General features: G+C 40.8%; 1 protein-coding gene across 1 annotated transcript in view; it reads right to left on the bottom strand.

The window, feature by feature from the left end:
• PEK (pancreatic eIF-2alpha kinase) overlaps positions 1 to 16293 on the bottom strand; it is a 131646-nt gene extending 115353 nt beyond the window's left edge. Inside the window, exon 1 of the mRNA XM_080280576.1 lies at positions 15899 to 16293. Coding sequence (XP_080136702.1) covers positions 15899 to 16293 — 395 coding nt within the window. The remainder of the gene's footprint in view (positions 1 to 15898) is intronic.
• Between the last annotated feature and the right edge of the window lie 10371 nt (positions 16294 to 26664).

Genomic DNA, 26664 nt, shown 5'->3' with positions numbered 1-26664 from the left:
CTGCTCAGTATCATATTTACCCAATTGCTCCCCCACTTCTCTCTTAAATTTTGCCTTATTTCCATCCTCTGCAACCTTTCTATCCTCCTTGGGTGGACTACTTCCTCCTGTCCTCTCCTTCCATTCATCCATCACATTTATAACTACACTGACTTTCACCACCACTAAGCAGTGGTCAGAAAATCCACTCCCCCAACCTCTATGCTTTTGTATCCATTAGCCTTCATACCTTCTCATCCCCTCAACACACACATAATCAATCACTGCCTTCCATTCATTCAGTTCACCACTCACCCTTCTTATCACTCGCCATGTAGCCTATACACTGGCATCACTTTGTGCCTAAAGAAGGTACTGGTATTTGCTATCATCAACCCTACCTGCACAAATGTCCAATAGAGCACTGCCATTCCCATCTACTTCTGCAGGCACACCCCACTTACCAACTACTCCATTCACCTTCACATTCTCTACTTTTCCAGGCACAGAATGTTAAAATGTTTAAGATCAGACCTGATGAACCTTGAAAGGAATTAGGATATGGGTATGAGACTAGGCCTGGTGTCTAATGACAATCCCATAATAATGAAAGTACCGGTATACAGTAAGTGTCTGACTATACATCTTTTCCATAACCAGAACTCTTACTGTACCAGTACCATGTAACTCTACATCAGTTCATAAAAAACTGTTGGTATACGGAATATTTAAGAGGTAATGAACTGTGCGTTCCTTTTCAGGCAGTTTCCAGAAAGCAACAGCTACTTATGGTATTAAGTAGTCACTACTGCTATCATTTCAATACTGAAACTCTTTGAATATTAGCTATTTTCTATTGCCAGATGCCATAATCCCGTAAGGGGTGGCCATTTGACTTTGAGTTATTTGTTTTACGGGGAGGGGCGCTAACCTTCCACCAACCCATCTGTTGACACGTAGGGAGCACGTATAGTTTGGTTATATGGTTACCACCCAGCGTTGTAAATAGTTTCCTGGCTTACAGGAAACCATTTGGCTTGTCACTCAATGTAAAACCACCTGTAAAGGAAAGAAAAGCAGTAAGAAGTGACAGGAAAGATGGGAGAAATAAGAAGAGAGGAGGGCAGGTACAGAAAAAGAATGATAAAGGCTAAGGAAGAAGCAGGCAGCACTACATCAAGTGAGTGGATGATGGTCGCCACCACCTACCACCAAAATCTATATAAAGAAACCGACATAGAGACCGAGGTTTCGATCCCGGGCCTCACTCACCAAACCCAGTTATCTACCTGTGTTGGCTGTGGTGGTTTCTGTATATTAGTTACAATTTCCAAATGCAGTAGCTACCAGCTAACAGAAAATGAGATTCTCATATTGATCAGTATCATCTTGGATGTCATGCTCCTTCCTGGGAACCATGCAACAGGGGATATCATGGACCTTTTGGTTGCCTGCAATGTAGCCCATATTTCTAATTAACATACAGTACATCACTGCTACTGGGGGTAGGCTACTTATTTATTAACCCCTCTACTATGAGAGGTTCTTCCTGAACAGAATCAAATCAACTGGCAGATAAAAATACTGTTGTAACAGTAAGGAAGATTACCAGAAGTAGTTTTTAGTCCTTTCTGTCAAAGAAAATCCCTGAGCTGAATAAAAGCATCTGGTGCTAGCAAAAAAAAAAAAAAAAAAAAAAAAAAAAAAAAAAAAAAGGCTTCATTATACAGAAGGATGAGGTGGAGGGATGGAGTTGAGAGGTATAGTATATGAGGGAGGGGGGAGTGAGCTGGGGGAAGGACAGTCAAATGTAGGGTGACAGAGAGACTTGGTGGCGTTTTGTCTGCAGCCACCCTTTACGGAATTAGGGCGTTGGGCTATAGATGGATATAAACAGAGAGAATTAATGTATGGGAAAACAGTTGCCTAGTCTCCATTGGACAGACTGTTACTATTTTTAATATGGTATTACAGTATTATCATCATTACTACCCAACCTTATGACCTCTTGAGGTTTCCCAGTGGTTCTTCTTTTCTTTTTCATGTTATTCACTTAATTTTAACTGCCACCTTCCTGTGGAAATGCTTATTTTCTCTTCATCAGTCCCATCCATAACCCTACATTTCCATGGGTCTCCACTGTTGATGGATGGACAGAGAAGGAGGAAGAACAGGCACAAGAAATGAGGGTTAAAATCAAATGAATCACATAAATACTAATCAGAAAAGTTCTTTTATCCAAAAAACGGTAAATATTTACAAGTGGCATTTTGGAGCCGCGGACTGGGAGGCCCTCAGGCAGTACTTCTTTGATTTTCCCTGGAATGATTATTGCTTCCATGGTCGGGAGCCATCTGAGTGTGCCTTGCGCATCACGGAGGTTATTCTCTCGGTCATGGAAGCATACATTCCTTTCTCATATTCTTTGACTAATGCAAGAAAGCCTTGGTTTAATCACGCTTGTTCTAATGCTGTCCGCAACAAGGAGAGGGCCTACAAAAGGTACTGGAGCCAACCCACCCCTGAATCACATCATCTTTACGTTTCTGCCCGGAATCGTGCTAAGTCTGTTCTTCGCTCTACAAAAAATAATTTCATCCATACTAAATGCTCTCAACTCTCCAACTCGAATTCTTCCCGCTCCTTCTGGCACCTTGCCAAAAATCTTTCTAACAACTTTACCTCATCATCCTTCCCTCCTCTTTTCTACTCTGATGGTTCTGTAGCTATTTCTTCTACTGATAATGCAGATCTCTTCGCACAGACTTTCTCCTCTGATTCCACCTTAGATGATTCCGGGGCTGTTCCTCCATCACATCCCCCCTCTGACTTCCTGATGGCTGACATTAAAATTTCTTCAGTTGATGTATTTTCTGCCATCACTGGCCTCAGTACTAACAAGGCATATGGGCCTGATGGGGTCCCTCCTGTTGTTCTCAAGAACTGTGCTTCTGTGCTTACACCCTGCCTAGGCAAACTCTTTCGCCTCTGTCGGTCAACTTGTACCTTTCCTTCTTGCTGGAAGTTTGCTCTCATTCAGCCAGTCCCAAAGAAGGGTGACCACTCCCAACCCTCCAACTATCGTCCAATTGCTTTAAAGTCCTGTATTTCAAAAGTTTTCGAGTCAATTCTCAATAGAAAAATTTTAAGGCATCTTTCCTATCACAACCTTCTTTCCGATCGTCAGTATGGGTTCCGTCAGGGACGCTCCACTGGCGATCTTCTCACCTACCTTTCAGACTCCTGGTCATCCTCCTTTCGGGACTTTGGCGAAAGCTTTGCCATTGCACTTGACATCTCAAAGGCTTTCGATCGAGTCTGGCATAAATCTTTAATTTCCAAACTGCCCTCCTACGGTTTCTATCCTTCTATCTGTGCCTTCATCGCTAGCTTCCTTTCTGGTTGTTCTATAGCCGCTGTTGTAGACGGCCATCGTTCTTCTCCTAGATCTATCAACAGTGGTGTTCCTCAGGGCTATGTCCTATCACCAACTCTCTTCCTTTTATTTATTAATGATCTAAGCTGTACATCTAACCCTATCCACTCATACGTTGATGACTCCACCCTTCACCTTTCCATTCAGTTCCCGCAACGCCCATCTCAACAGTTACTTCAACAAACAAGGGATGAGGCTATGGCACACCTAATGTCTGACTTGGCTCGTATCTCTGACTGGGGTAAAAATAATATGGTTGTTTTTAATGCATCTAAGACTCAGTTCTTTCACCTATCAACCCAACAAAATCTTCCACAGGTATACCCACTAATGTTTAATAATATTCAGCTTAATCCTGCATCATCCTTGAACATGCTTGGGGTTTCATTTACTTGGGACTTACCTTGGAAAGATCATATTACATCTCTTGTAAAATCTGCTTCCAAGAGATTTGGTGTGCTAAGCCGACTCAGCTCTTTCTTTACCCCTGCACAATTGTTGACTCTATACAGGGGTTTTATCCACCCCTGTGTGGAGTACAACTCTCATGTGTGGGGAGGCTCCCCACATACAACTCTTCTCAATAGGGTGGAGTCAAAGGCTTTTCGTCTCATTAACTCTCCTCCTCTTACTGATTCCCTTCAACCTCTGTCTCTTCACTGCACTGTTGCATCTTTATCTCTTTTCTATCGCTACTTTAATGGTCACTACTCCTCTGAACTGTCTGCTTGCATTCTTCCACCTCTATGACGGGCGCGTAGCACCCGTCTGGCAGCAAACTCTCATCCCTTTTCTGTCCAACTCTCTAATGCAAGAGTTAACCATTACTCCCAGTCTTTCATTTATGCAACAGGTCAGCTCTGGAAGTGTCTCCCTCTGTCTGTACTTCCTGCTGCCTATGATCTCCAGTCTTTCAAACGCAGTGTGTCCAGGCATCTCAAAATGATCGGATCTTGAATTTGGCTCTCTATTGTATTTTGTTTTTCTCTTGGAAGGAACTGTTACTGCAGGCTCTTGGCCTTTAGTTCCTTCTTCCTCGCATTAAAAAAAAAAAAAAAAAAAAAAAAAAAAAAAGTGGACAATACACCCCCCAGGTAGTGCAATATATTTTTCTAGCAGTTTTTGATGCGATTCGAATGTTTTTGACTGTCATTTTTGTCGGAAATGCCTCATTTCCCCTCTTTTCCAATCACGAACTTTGACTGGACAAGTAGGTGAAATCAAGCATTTTCCGCAAAAAATTAAGTAAAAAACAAATCACATCAAAAACCACCAGAAAAATATACAGTACTGCACCACCTGTTAACGTAACCAAACTGACCAAACCTAACCACCTAACCATACAGACTTAACCAAGCCTAACCAAACAGACCCAACATAACCTCACCCAACACACTAAACCAAACCAAACCTAACCTATCCAAGGGGAATGCTTACCCTAGAGATGCAATGGTCTAGGACGAGGGTCGTCTGGGTTGTCGTCGTCTTCCAGGGGTAGGCCACTTCAAACATATGATGATAACGTCATGGTTCCAGAACTTCTGAATCCAGTGGTTTATGAACAATGTATATAATTTGCCAAGCATGAAGGTGTGTGTTGTCCAAAAAAGTTCCTTTGTAGTCAGAAACACAAAAACCACAATGGACTCGTTTCTTGGTTTTTGCGTACTTTTTGTACCGACCACAGTACCACTGATGTTTGTCTTTTCTAAATATACACGGTTCCTGACAATCTGGGCAATAAACTTCTGAAGGTAATACATCGTGTCTTCTAAAAAACTCAATAGCCTCCTCAGGTTCCAAGTGGAAACGCTTAATCTATCTATCTATCTATAGCCCGACGCCCTAATCCCGCAAAGGGTGGCCGCAGACAAAACGCCTCCAAGTCACTCTGTCACCCATCATTTGACTACCCTCCCCCCAACTCACCCACCCTTCCCTCATATACCTCTCAACTCCATCCCTCCACCTCATCCTTGGTCTTCCCCTCCCTCCACCTCACCTACATACACCCTCTTAGTCAGTCTTTCATTCTCCATTCTCTCCACATGTCCAAACCACCTCAGTGTATTTCTCCTAATCTTCTCAACCACATCCACATCCACCCCACAACGTTCCTTCACTTCTTCATTCGTCAACCTGTCCCTCTATGTCACTCCACATGCTCCTCTCAAGTAACTCATTTCTACTGCTCTCACTCTTGACTTGTTCCCCTCTTGCAGCATCCATGCCTCGCTTCCATACGTCAGGGTAGGGATCACAATACTATCGTGCAGTGACTTCTTAACTTCCATACTCACCTCCCTATTCCTCATCACTGCTTTCAGAGAACCAACAACCTTCCTTCCCTGCTGTACTGGTACCCTTTCAAGCACTTCATCCCCCAAAGTTCCATCCTTACTCATCACATTACCCAAGTAGGCTACTTGAATGCACTCACATTCTCCATATCCTCACCATCCAACCTTACTGTACATTCTGTGACTTCATTCCTCTCAAACACCATAACTTTACTTTTGTTTACATTAACTTGTAGCCATAACTTTACTTTTGTTTACATTTACTTTCAGCTTCCTCCTCCTACACACTGTCCCAAATTCATTCACCAAACCTTGCAACTCCCATTCATCTTCACTCAACAATACTGTATCATCAGCAAACAGCAACACCGGAATCTTCCAAATCTCACCCTCATTTAAGCTTAATCACCTGTAAATAATCAATTTCACACCTGGGACACACAGCACGTCTATCTTCTTCGGAGGCCATACTAGGAAGGATTTGAATTTTCCATCAAGAATGAATCAAAGACCACGCTTCAAATTCAATGGTAAAATACCATCACGTGACCTAAAGTAGGCATATGTGTGGGTGATACAGACCTACGAGATGTATGAGCAGTCAAAGGGAAGAGAAACACACATATGAACGCATGCATTTTTTACCCGCAGTGGCTGAATGAAGATCCAAGATAAGTTTTTTGGAATTTTAAATTAAATTCATTATCTCCGAAAATATCAATTTCAGAATGTGGTTATGAGGGTTCATTATCATCCTTAGGGAATATACTTTACGTTAATGGTCGTAATATTCCTGAACAGCGTACAGTATTGTCCACTTGTAAAATAATACCCAAAAAACTTGTGTTTACCCAAAAGAAATTATTTGCCAAAGGGGAATTATTTGTTGGCTAGTGATGGAGTCTGACACAATCTCTCACTACCACACATCTAAGCTAAATGAAACTGTCTGCAGACAGCATGAATAAAGTAACTATGACTCCCCCAAATTTGCAAAACTGGCTGGTATTTACTGTAAAACAGCCCTCTGAATGTCAAGGGTTAAATAAAGTAAACTGATTCCAAATAAAGACAAAAGCTTCAAAAACCTTAAGAAAATGAAATTATACATAATGAAAGTAATACTTGCACTGAGAAGTGACATCTCATTAATTTACAAATAATTATGAAGTAGGTGTTGTAATGATTATATCTTGATTTAGTAAATACATATCATTATTTCATTACTTTGGTAATAGTGTTTGTCAATATTTATATATATTGTAATACTAAATTGATGGAGTGTGTGATGAAATGCTGAAGCATGGAGGAGAGATAGTAGTAGAATGGATGTGGAAGATGTGCAGATTGGCCTGGGAGGAAGGTAGAGTCCCGGAGGATTGGAAGTCAGGTATAATTATTCCCTTGTACAAAGGAAAAGGGGAAAAAGAAGTGTGTGGTAATCATAGGGGCATTTGTTTTCTTAGTATAATAGGAAAAGTGTATGGTAGGATACTTATTGACAGAGTTAGAGAAAGAACAGAGAAATTAGTTGGAGAAGAACAGGGAGGCTTTAGGAAGGGAAGAGGTTGTGTAGATCAGATATTCATTCTTAGATCTTTAGTGGAAAAGTTTCTAGAGAAGGGAAAGAAGTTGTATGCAGCTTTCATGGATTTGGAGAAAGCATATGATAGGGTGGATAGACAAGGATTGTGGAAAGTGTTAAGAATATATGGAGTAGATGGGAAGTTGCTGAATGCTGTGAAGAGTATGTACGATGTTGCGAAGGCTGAAGTGCGTGTGGATGGTGAACTAAGTGAATTTTTCTCTTTGAAAGTTGGGTTGAAACAGGGATGTGTCATGTCTCCATGGTTGTTCAATCTGTACATGGATGGGGTAATAAAAGAGGTACAAGGTAGGGTAGTGGATGTTGGAGTGGCCCTGGTGAGAGAGGATAGTGTTTGGAAACTCCCTGTACTGTTGTTTGCAGATGATACTGTGTTGTTGAGTGAAGACGAAGGGGAGCTGCAAAGCTTGGTGGATGAGTTTGGGAGAGTGTGTAAGAAACGGAATCTAAAGGTGAATGTGGGGAAGAGTAAAGAGATGGTCTTTGAGAGAGGTGAAGTCAGTGAATGTACAGCGAGGTTGGATGGTGAGGAATTGGAAAATGTTAGTATGTTTAAGTACTTGGGTAGTGTGATGAGTAAGGATGGAGGTTTGGAGGATGAAGTGCTTGAAAGGGTACAACAGGGAAGAAAGGTTGCTGGTTCTTTGAAAGCAGTGATAAGAAACAGGGAAGTGAGCATGGAAGTGAAAAAGTTACTACATGACAGTCTGGTGATACCAACTCTAACGTACCCTACGGAAGTGAAGCTTGGACGTTGTTGGAAGGACACAAGTCAAGAGTGAGAGCAGTGGAAATGAGTTATTTAAGAGGAGCCTGTGGAGTCACATGGAGAGACAGGCTGACGAATGAGGATATAAAGGAGCGTTGTGGTGTGGATGTGATAGGAAGCGTTATGAGGAACACACTTAGGTGGTTTGGCCATGTGGAGAGGATGGAGAGTGAAAGACTGATGAAGAGAGTGTATGTGAGTGAGGTGAAGGGGGGGAGAGGGAGGGGGAGGCCGAGGATGAGATGGAGGGATGGAATGGAGAGGTATATGAGAGAGGAGGGTGTCAGTTGGGAGCAGGGCAGTGAAATGGCGGGGGACAGGGCGACTTGGAGGTGATTTGTTTGTGGCCACCCCAAACGGGATTGAGGCGTCTGGCAACAGATACATAGATAGTAATACTAAAATGAAGATATAAACTCATAAGGAATTATTTTAGAAGATCACGGATGTACTGTTTACTGTATGACGGAGTATTGGAATGTTTTTGAATTCAGAACAATACACTTCCTGGAAGAAGCTGGAATAGCATGAGTATTCAGGGACAAGGTGCTAAAGATAAAAGAGAAGAAAATTAAAGTATCCAGAGTCTTAAGGAGAAGAAAAGGGAAGAATCCAAAATGCCGTACAGGGATTCCCAGCAGCGTAACCCACCATGTAAATTTTGTGGAATGAGGCAAGCATTTGGGAGGAGCCACTGCCCTGCTAGTGGTAAGGAATGTCATAAATGCGGAGGAATGGGTCACTTTAGAAACAGGTGTGGCAAATTTGGATCTTAGCAGTACCAGCAGCAAAGAAGAAGGAAGGTCAAGTATGCAGGAGAGGAAGAAAATTCATCAGATTCAGAAGATTTCATTGATAAACAGGTGTCTGGGCTGTACATCTTGAAGGAAAGCACCAAGAAAGTTGCAGAAGTAGCATCAAGTAAGACAAACTCTAAGAAAGAAGACAGGCATACCCTGAAGATCCATGACCAACTAGTAAAATTCCAACTGGACACAGGAGCTGAAGTTAGTTTTATGCCTAAGAGTATCTACAGTTCACTGAAGAACAAGCCTGAACTGAAGCGGACCAAGACTGTATTAGTAGCTTTTACTGGTAGTAAAATCAGGCCGATAGGGAAGTGTCAAGTTATGTGTTCTCATAATTCAAGTAAATATGTTAACTTTTTATGTTGATGTAAAGTGTGTGCCACTTCTAAGTAAGGATGCTTGTATGCTGTTAGGTCTTATTAAATCATGCTAAATGTGAAGTTAGTGATGACTTAATACTAAGCAAATATAAAGATGTTTTTGAAGGACTAGGATGCCTTGATGGGGAACTTCACTTAGAATTGGACCCAAATGTTGTGCCTGTGGCTCATCCCCCTCGGAAAGTACCTGTTGCTCTAAGAGATAGGTTAAAGCATGAACTGGAGGTTATGGAAGAAAAGGAAGACATAGTCAAAGAAAACAGCCCAAATGACTGGGTTAACAGTATAGTAATTGTAGATAAAGGAGGTAAATTAAGAATTTGTTTGGATCCGAGGGACTTGAACCAGGCACTTAGAAGTCAACACTATCCGCTACCCACCACTGAAGAAGTATCAACAAGGCTCTCAGGTGCTAAGGTATTTTCTGTCTTAGATGCTACCAAAGGTTTTTGGCAAATTAAGCTTGATGAAATGTCTACCCCCTGGGGGTAGGGGGGGTTTTCAAGAATACTCCCCCAGTATCCCTGCTTGTCGTAAACGGCGACTAAAAGGGTTGGCGGAGGGTTAGTGCCCCTCCCCGGAAAACAACTAACTAAAAAAACAAACAACAAGCCTCGGACAAGGACTGACCAAACGATGACGACCAAGGACCAGACAAAGGACATGGTAATTGGAACTCGGAATGTAAGGGGAGCAAATGATGAGGTGAAAGAGAGAGAGATTGTCCAGCTGCTTGAGGGTGCGAAAGTGGATGTATGTGGAATAACTGAAACAAAATGGAGAGGAGAAAGTGTGATAGAATGGGAGTATGGATGGGGTATATGTGCAGGAGTAGGTGAGAATGAGAGGGCAAAGGAAGGAGTATATATAGCTGTGAGTAAAAGATGGAAGAGGAGCATAAGACAGTATGGATCAGTTGAGTCAAGGATTGTGTGGGGAAAGTTGAAAGTTGGAATACAAATGTGGGCGATTGTGTGTGTGTACGCGCCAACGCGAGACCGTGCTATAAGAGTGAGAGAAGAGTTCTGGACAAATGTAGAAGTGTGCATGGAAAAGTTTGGAAGGAATGAGAGAGTGTTTTTGATTGGTGATATGAATGGTAAAGTTGGGAATGTGAAGGTGGATGGAATAGTTGGTGAGTGGGGTGTGCCTGCTGAGATAGATGAGAATGGCAGTGCGTTAGTGGACATTTGTGCTGGGAGGGGGTTGGTGATAGCCAATACCCTCATCAGGCATAAAATGATCCACAGGTATACATGGCGAGTGATGAGAAGGGTGGGTGGTGAACTGAATGAAAGGAAGGCAATGATTGATTATGTGTGTGTGGATGAAAGGATGCGAAGATGTGTAATGGATGCAAGAGTTTATAGAGGTTGGGGGTGTGGACTTTCTGACCACTACTTGGTGGTGACCAGAATTAAAATTCAAGTAAGATGGAGGAATAGAAGAAGGGAAAGACGAGAGGAAGGAGTAGTTGCAAGGAGAGTGGAAAGGTTACAAGAGGATGAGAAAAAGGCAGAGTATAAGAGAGAAGTGGAGGAACGATTGGGCAAATATGAATTGGAGCAGATGGGAGACGTGGAAGGTGTGTGTAGGATATTTACAGAAGAAATATGTGCAGCATGTGATGTGGTGTGTGGAAGGAAGAGAAGACGGAGGGGGGTGCAAGGAACAGCGTGGTGGAATGAAGAGGTGAGACAGGCTGTGGCACAAAAGAAGAAAGCATACAATGAATGGATGAGAAATAGGGGCATGGAAGAAGTTGAGAGGCGGAAGAGAGAGTTATATGTAGAAAGAAAGAGAGAGGTGAAAAGATTAGTAAGAGAGGGTAAGAAGAGAGTGGATGAGGAATTTGGAAGGAATTTGAGTGTAAAGTGGAGGGACTGTAAGAAAATGTTCTGGAGAGAGGTGAAAAGAGTAAGACAGGGTGGAAGTGAAGTTAGCATGGGAGTGAAAGATAAAAATGGTAGATTACTAGTGGAGAAGGGAGAAAAAGTGAGCAGATGGAGAGAACACTTTAAGGAATTGTTGAATGTAGAGGATGGAAGTAATACAAGTATAAGTGGCTGGGGAATGGCTGGGAGAAGGAGGGAGGTGAGAAGACAGGAAGAAATCAGTAGGATAGAAGTTGTGGAAGCAATGAAGAAAGTTAAAATGGGGAAAGCCCCAGGAATTGATGGAGTGTGTGGTGAAATGCTGAAGCATGGGGGAGAGATAGTAGTAGAATGGATGTGGAAGATGTGCAGACTGGCCTGGGAGGAAGGTAGAGTCCCGGAGGATTGGAAGTCAGGTATAATTATTCCCTTGTACAAAGGAAAAGGGGAAAAAGAAGTGTGTGGTAATCATAGGGGCATTTGTTTTCTTAGTATAATAGGAAAAGTGTATGGTAGGATACTTATTGACAGAGTTAGAGAAAGAACAGAGAAATTAGTTGGAGAAGAACAGGGAGGCTTTAGGAAGGGAAGAGGTTGTGTAGATCAGATATTCATTCTTAGATCTTTAGTGGAAAAGTTTCTAGAGAAGGGAAAGAAGTTGTATGCGGCTTTCATGGATTTGGAGAAAGCATATGACAGGGTGGATAGACAAGGATTGTGGAAAGTGTTAAGAATATATGGAGTAGATGGGAAGTTGTTGAATGCTGTGAAGAGTATGTACGATGGTGCGAAGGCTGAAGTGCGTGTGGATGGTGAACTAAGTGAATTTTTCTCTTTGAAAGTTGGGTTGGAACAGGGATGTGTCATGTCTCCATGGTTGTTCAATCTGTATATGGATGGGGTAATAAAAGAGGTACAAGGTAGGGTAGTGGATGTTGGAGTGGCCATGGTGAGAGAGGATAGTGTTTGGAAACTCCCTGTACTGTTGTTTGCAGATGATACTGTGTTGTTGAGTGAAGACGAAGGGGAGCTGCAAGGCTTGGTGGATGAGTTTGAGAGAGTGTGTAAGAAATGGAATCTAAAGGTGAATGTAGGGAAGAGTAAAGTGAAGGTCTTTGAGAGAGGAGAAGTCAGTGAATGTACATCGAGGTTGGATGGTGAGGAATTGGAAAATGTGAGTACTGTACGTTTAAGTACTTGGGTAGTGTGATGAGTAAGGATGGAGGTTTGGAGGGTGAAGTGCTTGAAAGGGTGAAGTGCTTGAAAGGGTACAGCAGGGAAGAAAGGTTGCTGGTTCTTTGAAAGCAGTGATAAGAAACAAGGAAGTGAAAAAGTTACTACATGACAGTATTGTGATACCAACTCTAACATACGGAAGTGAAGCTTGGACGTTGTTGGAAGGACACAAGTCAAGAGTGACAGCAGTGGAAATGAGTTATTTAAAAGGAGCCTGTGGAGTCACATGGAGAGACAGGCTGACAAATGAGGATATAAAGGAGCGTTGTGGTGTTGATGTGGATGTGATAGGAAGCGTTATGAGGAACACACTGAGGTGGTTTGGCCATGTGGAGAGGATGGAGGGTGAAAGACTGACGAAGAGAGTGTATGTGAGTGAGGTGGAGCGGGGAAGAGGGAGGGGGAGGCCGAGGATGAGATGGAGGGATGGGGTGGAGAGGTATATGAGAGAGGGGGGTGTGAGTTGGGAGCAGGGGAGTGAAATGGCGGGGGACAGGGCGACTTGGAGGCGATTTGTTTGTGGCCACCCCAAACGGGATTGAGGCGTCTGGCAATAGATAGATAGATAGATATAGGTAACTAAGGCTACCCTTTGGAATCAGTCCTGCTCCAGAAATATATCAGAGGTACATGCATGAGTTATTTGATGATCTGGAGGGAGTAGAAATCATTATGGATGATATACTGGTTCATGGCAGGTCTGATGTGGAACACGATGAAAGGTTAGAAAAAGTGTGAAAGAGATGCCGTGAAAAGAATTTAAGGTTAAACCCAGCTAAACTAAGAACCAGAACTGACAAAGTAGAATACATTGGACATGTACTGGCATCAGATGGCTTAGAACCAGATCCTAAAAAGCTTGAGGTACCAGTAATCTGTAATTTTCCTGCTCCTAGAGATAAACAAGAATTATTAAGGTTTTTAGGAAAGATCAAGTATCTGGGAAATTTTATACCCAATATTATGATGTCTCAAAGCCTGTGACCTTAACTGTTGATGCCTCAGGTTATGCGGTGGGTGCGTGCCTGCTCCAAGAAGGCCATCCAGTTGCATATGCTGCAAAATCACTTACAAAGACTCAAAGAAACTATGCCCAAATTGAGAAAGAAGTGTTAACAATTGTTTCTGAAGCAGAAAAGTTTCATACCTACTTGTATGGTAGAGACCAAGAAACTGTATAGAGTGACCACAAACCTTTGGAAAGTATATTCAAAAGATCTTTATCATCTGCACCTCTGAGACTCCAAAAAATGTTGCTTAGGCTTCAAAAGTATTCACTAGATGTACAGTACAAGAAGGGTAAAGATATGCACATTGCAGATGCACTGAGCAGAGTAGAATGGAATGATATGATTGAAGAGGAGGATTTAGAAGTTCAAGTAAATCTGATTAATGAAGCTCAGTTAGATATAACAGGAATCAGTCTAAGAGACATAAAAGAGGAAACCAAAGAGGACAGAACATTGCAGATGCTTAAAGATGTAACTTTAGAAGGTTGGCCTGACTGTAAGAAAGACACTCCTCTAGATATTCATGCATATTGGAACTTTAGGGAGGAAATTAGTTATACAGGTGGAGTATTACACAAAATGAATAGAATTATTGTACCAAAGCAACTAAGAAGTACTGTACTGAAACATATTCATAAATCTCATCAAGGTATTGAGAAATCCCTTAGAATGGCTAGAGATCTTGTGTACTGGCCTGGTATGTATGGAGAAATTAAGGATTTAGCGAGTTCATGTGACATTTGTAATTCTTACAGTAATCAGCGATCAAGAGAGCCATTAATTCCTCATAATATTCCCAATTTACCTTGGCAGAAGTTGGGAGCTGATTGATTTGAATGTAACAGAAAGAAGTACCTCTTGCTTGTTGATTATTATAGCAAATAATATTGAATTTGATCAACTGGAAAATACACAAGCCAGCACAGTAGTGAAGTACTGTATGATTCAGTTTGCTAGACATGGAATACCTAAAGTCATCCATAGTGAAAATGGGCCTCAATTTTCAGCAGTAGAATTTAAGCAGTTTTGTAGGTCCTATGGTATCACTCATACAACATCTTCCCCATATTATCCAAGGAGTAATGGCATGGCTGAAAAAAGTGTACAGACTGTAAAAAGATTAATTACTAAAGCTGCCAAAGATGGCAAAGACCCATATCTTAACATACTCGACTACCGTATAGAAATACTCCTGTTGTTGGATGTGCGAGCCCATGCCAGTTGCTCTTTGGACGTAGAACAAGAACAACACTTCCTACTTCAGAAGCACTGCTACACCCTCAAACACAAGACCCAAAGACCATAAGAAGCATGCTGTCTGATTCACAAAGTACTCAAAAGTTGTATTATGATAGAGGCACAAGATTCTTACCTGAACTAGAGGAAGGTGACATAGTTAGAATTAATGATGGTTTAAACAAAGAGTCTAGAAAGGGTGTTATAGTTTGACCCAGATCATATTTAGTTAAAGATGATACTGGTCACATATTTAGAAGGAATAGACAGCAGTTGCTTAAGGTCAAAGAAGGTCAACACCCAGGAACAGGTACAGGCACATGGTCCAGTGATCATAACAGTGATAGATTGGACTCCCCCAGTGGAAATGAGAGTATAGGAACACCTCAGTTAGTAAGTAAGATACAAGATGATATCAGAGGTGAATCACCTAAAGGTAAATTTAATTGCAGACAAAGTGACCCAAAAGAAGTACCAGTACCTACTTGTCCAGGCACACCACATGTACAGTACCCCTAAAAGGTACAGATGAAAAAAGAACTTCCAGAGGTAGATTAATAAGACCTCCTAATAGGCTGGATTTATGAATTGCTTGGGACAAAATGAGCACTGTACTGTACAGTACTTAGATGTACAGTGGTTAGACTATTGGTGGGAATCTACATACCAAATTATGCATAGTTTTAATGTATAATCTCTCAAGGGAAATATTCAAACTAAGGGTACATTTGCACTGATTTATTCTGAGTTATTCACAATTTAATTCTATTTATTATTTTTCTTAAATTTTGTTAAGGGGAAAGATGTAATGATTATATCTTGATTTAGTAAATACATATTATTATTTCATTACTTTGGTAACAGTGTTTGTCAATATTTATATATATTGTAATACTAAAATGAAGATATAAACTCATAAGGAATTATTTTAGATCACAGATGTACTGTTTACTGTATGACGGAGTACTGGAATGTTTTTGAATTCAGAACAATACACTTCCTGGAAGAAGCTGGTGTTTGCCTCACCTTCTCAGCGTTGGTGCCTGTTGATTGTGTAGCCTACAGAAAATATGACAGGTGTGATGCTTCATTTCTGGACATTACACAACTCAAACCTAATGAGACCAAAGTTAAGCACCAAAGCTGAGGACTGAAATATGTACAGTACTTTTCAGAGTTAATTTAGGTTCAGTTAGTTTCTGTAATGCTGTATCCTAATGACTGTCCAACTAAACTACCAAACTACAATGCAATAACGGTCACCTGTGCTGCCTCTCATCTGGGTTCTGGTAGCAGTGCGGCAACTCAGAGAACTCTGACCTGGGATACGCTTCTTCGTACTCAGAACTGTCAACCAGAGAGTCATATTCCAGGCCTTCATCTTCGTCAACAGTTACGTGTAGGCCGTCATCGTCAAAGTATTCCTCAATATCATTCCTCACATCATGATAGTACACACTGTCAGGGATTGTGAGGACCCTAGGTACTCCGTGGCGAATGTCATTTGAGAAAGCTGAGGAATCTCTCTCTCGTCCCTCATCCCTGAACCCTTGCCTCCATTCATCACTCTTGGCGTCCGTGAAGCTAAATAATAAGATGAAACACACAAGTAACAATGCTAGTAGGACTCGTAAGGTGCAGCGGCGCCACTGACTCATATTGCATCACGTGAGTCATTACCGAAACGTAAGATGGCCAAGTTATATTAATCCTTACAGATCACAACAAACTTCACTGGAGATACTGACGTTAGTCCATCTTGTATACTTACATCTTCATAATTCAAAGGTATTGCGTAATTCTGAAAATTAACCTATTTTATCAATTTAAAATGTGCAGCTCTGCATAGTTTCAAGCAAAATATCTTATAAAAAATTGAAAATTTTTCTTAAACGATATCAATCCTTGGTTCAAGTTTGTCCAAAGCATGGTATGACCTTGCGTCACCGCTCTCACCACCTGTTTTGGAGATCCTACGCCTTTGATTGGACACAAACACCATTGACGTCACTGTTTTGGGTTCATATCGCGCTCTTATTGGTCGGCGAGGGGCTGCATGTTTTCAGCTGACGTGTATCTAATTTTCAAGCCTCTATATTGTAAACCACATAAATGACGAAGAAAATATTTCGTGACTATGATAAATTAAGTAAACACTTCACTGTGCTGGCATCAGTTACAAAATGCCCCAAAAGCCTTTTCATTAATTTTACAGACATCTGTTCCGATCAGTGCTCTGTGCACATCTAGGGCTGCATTTGCAGTTACGTTTATTACGCAACAAACTACAAAGTAACATCATTACTGAGTAACAGCAGCCTGTGTTGGTCAAACAAAACTAAAAAATAATTAGGTGTCCTTTCATAAGTTTTCCATTAAAATTGTTTTCTACTTTCAAGGAATTTCAAAACCGATTGACCTATAGGCCCAACAAAACCTGGCCAGTGGTAATGGGTATCCCTGATTGATCCTAAACTCAACCTCATTTATGGCAGTATCTATTTTTTCCCCTCATAGCAGCTATAATAATGTACAGTGCAGAATATGATGCCACCCATGGGAATTTCTCAGGCAACAGAAATGGAACTCATCCCACAGTGATTCTCAGCGGTAGTGCATTCCTTGCAGTGTGCTGAATATATTCCTACCTGGGGTTTAGGAACTCGGAAAACAAGGGACAGAAGGGTTAGCAGGTGCTGTGTCCCTTAGAGTCTGCTTGGAGATGCTGCTGGCATGGATGTCTAATAAGTACTGTTGAAGCACAGAGAAAAACCGTCTTTCATCTTTCACCTCCTATTCATGCTCCTTTTTCTCATCATCTTCATGTCTGTTGGCTACCAGTCCACTGCAGGACACAGGCTTCTCCTGACCTTGTCATCTAAAATATCCTGTATGAGCTGTTGATCCTTTGAAGAAAACAAAAGATCCCCTGTACCATGTGACAATATTAAGCCACTGTACTTAACCATCCATCCATCCATCCATTGCCAGACACCATGTATCCCAAGTGGGGTGGCCAATGGCTTAGAGTTAATTGTTTTACAGGGAGGGGCACTAATCCTCCACCAACCCCACTTGACGTAGGGATGCCAACGGCATCTGGTGTTCCCAGGCGGTCACCCATCCAAGTACTGACCAGACCCAACGTAACACGCATCAATAATCTTAACTTAAATGTCAGGACCAACTTGCCTAGCCCCGGGCTCCTACGCTCCTTGTGGGGCAATGTAGGATTGGATGAGACTTAGTACAATAATGTGCTCTTGGACATTATTCTTGCATAATATCCTCTTCATAACACACATACACACACACATGCAAGAATTACTATTTTATAAAAATGTTCCCTTTATTTTGAAACAAGATGTAAAAGTTACAGTACAGGATGAGAGTTGCTGCTGTATATAATGGCTGGCAGAGACTACATACACTACAACTGGTTTGTTTCACCTGATGGACCTGGACCATTCACACAGCTTGAGTACAAAGTGAAAATTGATAAGTCTCAGTTATGAGATAGGAATGAATCTGCTTGACTGTTTATCAAATTACCCCTCAAATTTGACTACATTAAGCTATGGACTGAACAGAAAGTTTGTTTTTTCCTGGTTAAAACAAACACACTACAGTCAGCTGGACTAAAAGATCACAGGTTATGTGTGATTCATGGAAAAAAAAAAGGAAAAACTATGATTACGATATGGAAGCTACAGGAGCAGAGAAATTAGAAGAGTAAAACAGTGAAAAAGGCTAAAAGAATCCAAAAATTTGCTCTAAAACTTATCAACCCCTTCAGTACAATGATATCATTTGTTTTACATTCTTGCTACTACCAAGAGGTTTTACTTAGCTTAGGGGAGATTTAAAAATGGAAGAGTTAAATATGGCCTTCATTAACTCCTTCACTACTAGTGAGTCTCCTAATCTGAATAAAATCATCTGGCAGGATCAATAAAAAGCTACAAAAATATATAATCTTTTGAAGGGATTAATCTTATAATCTGAAAGCCTGACACCACAACTTGACTGGAATGTTTATTATCACCTTACTTCTCAACCACTTGAGTCACTATCTGTCAAAGGCAAGCAACAGCCTGTTTATCTTTGCTATCAAGAAGGTCAGTGTCATATGTGACTGGCTATATTTTTCAACATTTTACACCACTGTACAGTACAAGAATGGACAGCTGAATGTATCTGAATACATCTTGCTTCACTAACCTAGCTAAGATATATACTTTTGTGTATTGCACTAGAAATTTGTAATGATATGCAGGAAGGACTCATTTTTCAAACAGAGCATTGCTGTACTTATGCTCATGCCAGATCAAACATAAATATGTTAGACATCCTCTGCCTACTCCATGATTCCTTATTCACAGTTGCTGACTGTACAATGACTTTAATCATACTTCACCTTATCATACCATCTTTCTCTGGCCTAAGATAGGTTCAACACTGTGTTTAATTTCTTTCAGGTCAAGCAGATCCATTGAACATATATCAGATCAAGTTCAAGCAGCCACATGCAAAAAAATCATACCTGTTAAGGAAATGGTACTTGAAATGCAAGCTTTTTATAATAATAGTAATAATAATGTAATAATAATAATAATAATAGTAATCCATCCATCCATCCATCAGTCAATCCTACGTTGCCCCATAAGGAGTGTAGGAGCCCGGGGCTAGGCAGTTGGTCCTGACATTTAAGATGAGAGTGACCAGCCTCACTCATCCCTGAGTAGCATTATGTGAGCAATAAACCCCAACCATCCCTTGGATAGAAACCTTCACCGGCTCAATCCGATTGGAGCGCAATAATTACCCACTAAACCACCAGGTGCCATAATTTGGCTATATGGTTACCACCCAGCGTAGTAAATGGTTTCCTGGTGTATAGGATACCATTTGGCTTCTCACTCAGTGTAGATTCACCCATAGGCAGATGGAAGAGGAAAGAGTGAAGGAAAGAAAGAAGAAGGAGTGTAAAGTCACCCGTAGGCAGAAGGATGAGGAAAGACTGAAGGAAAGAGAGAAGAGGATGGGAGGAAAGAAGGATGGAGGAGAGGAAAGGGCAGACACCCAAGAGCAGAACTACATTGAATGAGTGGATGGTGAGTGCCCCCACCTACCACAAATAATAATAATAATAATAGGTGGTTAGTGGGATGCTCACCATCCACTCACTCGATGTAGTCTGCCCTTGAGTGCCTGCCCTTTCCTCTCTTCTTTCTTTCCATCTTTCCTCTGGTCTTTCATTCATTCTTTCCTCTTCCTTCTGTCAACAGAAGGAGCTACAAGCCAAATGATTTCCTGTACACCAGGAACCATTTACTATGCTGGGTGATAACCATATAACCAATTATGGCACCTGATGGTTTAGTGGACAGTCAAGACTCTGCAATCGGACTAAGCCAGTGCAGGTTTATATTCAAGGTGTGGTTGGGGTTTATTGCTCAAGTAATGCCACTTAGGGATGAGTGAGGCTGGTCACTCAAATGTCAGGACCAACTTGCCTAGCCTCGGGCTCCTATGTTCCTCGTGGGGCAACACTGGATTAGATGATGAATGAATGAATGACAATAATAATATAAAACAGGCCTCTGTTGCTCTTTTAAACTAGTAACCTGTATCTTGTAATGCAAGTGAAAACTATCCTATAAGATTTACAACAAACAATTTGTCAGGGGTGGAGGGAGGAAGGGGGAAATGACAAACTCCAAAGAATGAAAATATCCAGCCATCATTGGCTCATAAACACTGATCAAGGTTGATACGTTCAACCATTGGTTAAATTTATTGTTGGAAAGCACCAAGAAAAGTACCTTGAGTCAGTCTGGCCTTGAAGAGAGAATGACCAGGAAAGTGTATGTGAGGAAGGTGGAAGAGGGAGGGGAAGGGGGAGGCTGATGAAGAGGTGGAGAGGTACATGAGTAAGGAGTGCATGAGCAGAAGACAGGTTGATGGTAATGGACAGAATTATACAGAGGTGAGTCATATAACTACGGATAGATAGACAGTTTTGAATTAATATCTTAACCTCCCTCCATCACTCCTTCCCACCTCTAAGTGTACTACAGGCAGGTATATACTGTATTTATGGTCCCAAATAGAGTACTGTCAGTATTCTGGGTCACTATGAATCTGACCTGCTGGTAAGAAACTGGATTCTGTTTGGTCAATATTCCACAGGTTTCTCTTCTTTCATTTTTTCAGAAAAGATTTCTACACATGTTTAATGATTTTCATCATCTAAATGGTAGTACATTACTACCTGAATAAAATCACCTGACAAGAGTCAACCTATAATACCCATATGTGACAAAACCTGTGAAAGGGTTGAGAGGACAATCACCTCTTAAGAGTTTTATACAATGAGTTATGAATGTATGATACAGTTACACCAAATACTGAGTCTCAAGCAGTCTTTAAACATTTTACACACTGTGGTTCACATGAAAGCAACCACTGCTAACCATAAATATATTCTGGCTTCCTCTTTCCACACTGTCCATCACTTTCTTTTCACACACAAACATTTACTTGATCTTTGCATCCAAAACTGTTCCCTTCAGCTTGTTTTGTTCTGCCTCTCTCCAAGTTATGTCTGTTTAGTTTATCTTGCCACACATTTTTATTTGAATATCCTGTCACACATTTTTATTTGACACTTATGGACATATTATTAACCCTATGATCAAGAGGGAGAAAGTAAACCCCCAGTTTTTTACATTATTATTAAAACAAATAATGGCCAATAAATGAAATTTGACTTATCTACTCTGGAAAACTGGGTTATGTAAAGTGGAATGCAGATTGAAAGTTTCCTAACCTCAAAGATTAAAAAAATGACCATAAATGAATGGCCTTACTGCACCTTCACACACTCATTTTTAATAATGTGGCTGTTAATTTCTTCATTCTGATGACATATTTTTCAGTTTCATCAAGCTACCACCCAATGCTTTTATTCACCTTAGCAAAAAACTCCTGTACTGACAGAGTTAATGAATCTTATATCTAACCCCTCAAAACAGTCTCTCATGATCTGAATAAAAGCATCTACAGGTAGTAAAAGTGAAATATATGTCACTGGACTGAAGAGGTTAATTATATAACATGTTTCCCTGTGGTTACCTTCATGCCTGGTGATGCCTGGCTAGGATGTGGTGGTGTTTTGTCCTACTTGCTGCTTTCACACTCAGTGTCAATAATATGGCAATTACTCTCCATACTATCTGTTTCTGTGACTAGCTTGATGGTGTCTGACCAGGACAGGGTGATGTTGTGAGTTCTTTCATTAACCTTTGCATTACTTGTTTCTGTAGCCACTCTCATGCCTGGTGGTGCCTGGCTAGGATGTGGTGTTGTAGTGCATCCTTCCTGCTGCTGCGGTGGGGGCAGTGGGGGCAGGCAAATGGCTTCTCCCCTGTGTGTATCCGGAGGTGCCGTGTCAGCTTATATGGAGACTCAAATTTACGCGAACACACAGCACACCGATGAAGCCTGACTGTTCCATCCTCCACCATCACATTCTCCATTAACTGAAAGACAAAAGGATATTAATATTCAGGCTCCCATGACTCACTTTCAAATGAATAAAAGTGTATGGCATTGGCTGGTACAGAATACAATATCAGAGTTGAAGGGTTAACCATATGTGATAATTCGTAATAAAACTTAATACAAAATGTTTTGAAGTTCATGCATCTTTCACCATCCCATATACTGTGGACCTTAGCATCTGAAATTAAAGTTCCCTTTTTAATGATTGCCTTATCCCGGTACTCTAGAGTTGACATTTACTTATCCTTTTGCATACAGTTCCACCTGTACTAACCTGTGGACAACTGACATGTATTTTCCATGTTACTTGTATTCTTGTAATAGAGGGACTATTGTAACTGTGTATGGTTTAGGAGAGGCATTTAGAACTGGAGTGGTCAGACTGAGGTGCACACCTTCCAAAGATGGAAGCAGAATGTGTTATCTCAGTAGAGAATGTTACATGTTTTCTTTTTTTTTTTTCCTCCCTAAAATCCTATTGATGAATGTGGATGGGTATTAAGACAAGAGTTGTTACCATATGTGTTTATTCTGCACTAATACATACTATAGCCTCCAGGGAAAAAATATAAACATCCCATTAACAAAATCAGCTAAGTTAGTCAAGAATGGCCATTGTTGTGAAGGCACTTGTCTGTCAGTGCATTGCATTACACTGGAGACTTCATATTGAGGAAATCTCCTACTTTGTTTATAAATCCACCCTAACTGTTGAGTTTCTTGAAGAATATGTAATTTTACAAGTTATCCAGTTGGAGTAGATCACTGTGGAAATAAACATGACTGTTTAGCCCCTTCATTCCACTGATATTATTTAAGCCTTCCCATCATCGGCATCCAGGCAACTTTCCTACATAGGAAAGGAGTGAGGTAGGGTCCAGAGAGGAAGAAAAAAAACTGAGAAAGAGCTGTAGTAAAAGTTTCCCCAAATTTAACTGCATCTTCGTATCTCCAGATGATTTTATTCAGCTCAGGAGACTCTTTGAAGAAAATTGGTTTGATATTGCCTTAATTACCCCCTTCATCACTACAGATACTTCTCAAGTTGGATTAAAATCATATGAAGATAGCAAAAATATGACAAGAAATGCATCAACAGATTGAAGGGGCAAACATCACAGTATTCAATGTAGTTCAAAACAGTACTCCATTTAGACCCCTTGTAGCTAATGTTTTGTTCTGGTTCCTACTTTTTTTCTTTCTTTTTTTTTTTTTTTTTATAAGGCTCTGAATCGGTTATAGCTTGGCACACAGCCAGGATCAGTCTAATGGATGTGGATAAAAATGGGAGCCATTCCATCACTTATACAGTGCCACCCAGGTCCCACCATTCCATAAACATGAATATTACATTCAGTGAACTAAAACTACCTATATTTCCTGCTTTGCAGATACAGGAACTGGTATCTTTTTAACAATTATAGGGATCTTACTTAAGAGCATTTTGTTTTACATCACAGACTCTAATATTGTGAAGTACCCAATTAGTTCACCTGTTTCAGCTCCAACACTTCCCATTTCTTCCTCTTTACAAAAGAAGTCCATTTATGGATATTTAGTATATTTTCCAATTATGCCAGAGCACAATCAGAGTACCATACCTACAAAATAATATAAACCCATATTTTGCAGACCTGATACAAGTAAAGCAAACTTCACCACCAGGACAACACAATGAAGAATCCTTTAGGAAATGAACAAATTCATATAATAGAAAAATGTGTCAATTAGACAAAAGTAAGTCTGAAATCTTGTTTTATCAAGTACACTCAACCCTCGGCTATCACTCCCAATTGGTCCTGCCATGGCTGTGCTGTAGCCGAAACCGTGATAGCCAAATTGAAGAACTTATGGTAATAATTCTAATTGGTGCCATGACCTCAATATTTACCCCTAAGATACCCTTTTTGTACCACATATTAATATATAAGAGTCTAAAAATGAGCATGTTTTATGATGTGATCACGATTCTTATAAATACCCCTCACAGTTCATTCATTGATGTTATATTTCTTCCCCACACTTCGCTTGGTCTCACCATTCTCTATAAGTTTCACATTTCCAGTTTATTTGCATAACTTAGGTTCTTCCTCTTCTTTATTTCCCTGCCAGGTGCCGCAGCATTATGTTGGGTGATGATAGGGGGACAGGGAGGGGGTACGTTGGCCATGGTCATATAATAAAAAAGGTTATTGTTCTCGCTATCACTGTTCACGGTCTGAGGGCGCGCATTTGAATGGTTTGGGGAGGAGGAGACTCGGTCGGGCGGCCAATCAGCATTCGGCTGGCGCTGACGTCACACAACCAATCACGGAGTGAAGCTTTTGTTGGCTGGGCGGAGCACTGGAGCCTGGCCTTTTTTAAATTTTTGAACACTTGCGGTGTGCGATAGCAGGCATTTAGTGCATGATAAAGGTATTTGGGTAGTTTTTTACATAGGCGTGATAGTGAGATACGCTATAGCGGAACCCGTGATAGCCGAGGGTTGAGTGTACTTTATACAGTACAGTATATTCATGTCTGGGAGCATGATGAGTTTGTCCCAACGCCTCCAGAAGCCTAATACAGAATATATATATATATTTATACAGTAATACCCAGATATACGATACCCCTAGATGTGATACCCCGGCTTAACGATGGAGGTAGAAATACCACCGCACCCCGCCTAACGATGGGTTTTGATTTTTTTTTACCGATTTTGATGATATCTTAGTCTAAAATTGTGTGTTTAGGTTGATTTATAAACTGTTTTTAGACTTAGATTAATGTATTTTAGCCATAGGTGGGGTGAACATTGTCATTTTGGGGTACAGTTTACTACGCTTGATATTTTCCAGACTTATAATTAATGATTTTCAGATTTTATTTGTTGATTTTAGTGAGTTATATGCAGGTGTTAGGCTTTGGTTAGTTTCCTTGACAGCTGTTAGGCCATTTAGATTGGCTTTAAACTTGTTTTGGGGCTCATTTGTGTGGGTTTTGGGCTTGGTTTTGGGGGAACCCAAGGCTGGTAAACGCTCCACATTGCTTTACATGTTAAAAGTACCCCGATATACGATACCCCGCCTAAGGATAGTTTTACCTAACTAGGTACATCGTTTAACCGAGATATGCCTGTATATATATATATATATATATATATAAATAAGGGTTAACCTGAGGTGGCAACATAACCACTAAAAATACTCTCCAGCTGAAAGAATAGCCTCTACTGACATGGTTTGTAAATGCCTCCAACAGGCACCACTGTACAAAATGAACACAAAGAAATTAGGTCCTGTACTGTACTGCTGCAATACAAAAAGAAAAGATGTAAAGATCCTGTCTTGGGAAGTTAACTATTGTATGTGGTAACCAGGTGTACAGTACACTCAGTTTTGGCAAGTGGAGTGTACACAGTACACTACAGCAGAAGGCTGGATCACTTTCACCTTCTTAAGGGCAACATGGCAGGCAACCTTAGGCCAAATTTCATACAAAAAAAGAGTTTTCATATATAAATCATAATGAAATTTACTACTCTGTATGTAACTTCTCCCGTCATTAGTATTATGAATTTTTTTATCGTTTATTTGGGAAGACTGTTGTATGTGAAAAAATATATATATATCATCATCAACATCAACATCATCATTATCATCATCATCTAATCCTTTGTTGCCCCATGATGAGTGTAGGAGCCCAGGGCTGGGCAAGTTGGTCCTGATATTTAAGATAAGAGCGACCAACTTCACTCATCCCTGAGTGGCATTACGTGTGCAATCAACCCCAACCACCCCTTGAATATAAACTTGCACAGGCTCAATCCGATGTGGCACCTTAATTTCCCACTAAACCACCAGGTGCCATAATCTGGTTACCACCCAGCACAGTAAATGGTTTCCTGGTGTACAGGAAACTCAGTGCAGTCACCCATAGGCAGAAGGAAGAGGAAAGAATGAAGGAAAAAAAGACAGAAGAGGGAGTGCAGAGTCACCCGTAGGCAAAAAGGAAGAATAAAGAATGAAGGGAAGACAGACAGAAGAGGACGGAAGGAAATAAGGAAGGAAGAGTGGAAAGCGCAGTCACCCAAGCGCAGCACTACATCGAGTGAGTGGATGGTGGGCACCCTCACCTACAGATACTCTTTTTGCTTCTCAAAAGGGCCAGTTATTCAAAAGATTTCACTAGTGCTCAAAATCTCGAAACAACATGACTATCAATTTATACGCAGAAAAATAGTCTCTGCACAAGAATGCCAATTCGTGCAAGAATGGGTCTTTACACAAGGTTTACTTGCAACACAAATTCAGTATGCTCACATCAAATGCCCTATTACTTTCAACTGTCTCTGAGACCCAGACAACCCATTCCAGGTCCATATATTCAAGGATGAGATGAAACAGGCTGCTGCAATTGCTCCTTCCTTAACCCATGGATTGCATAATTACCTTTTTTTATCCCACACTGTGGTGTGCAAA

This window comes from Coenobita brevimanus, chromosome 85 (genome assembly GCF_032717465.1).
Source record: "Coenobita brevimanus isolate Jiangsu-jjx chromosome 85, ASM3271746v2, whole genome shotgun sequence".
NCBI lineage: Eukaryota > Metazoa > Arthropoda > Malacostraca > Decapoda > Coenobitidae > Coenobita > Coenobita brevimanus.
The sequence above is the reverse complement of the archived record's forward strand: the minus strand, read 5'-3'. Positions and strand labels throughout refer to the sequence as shown.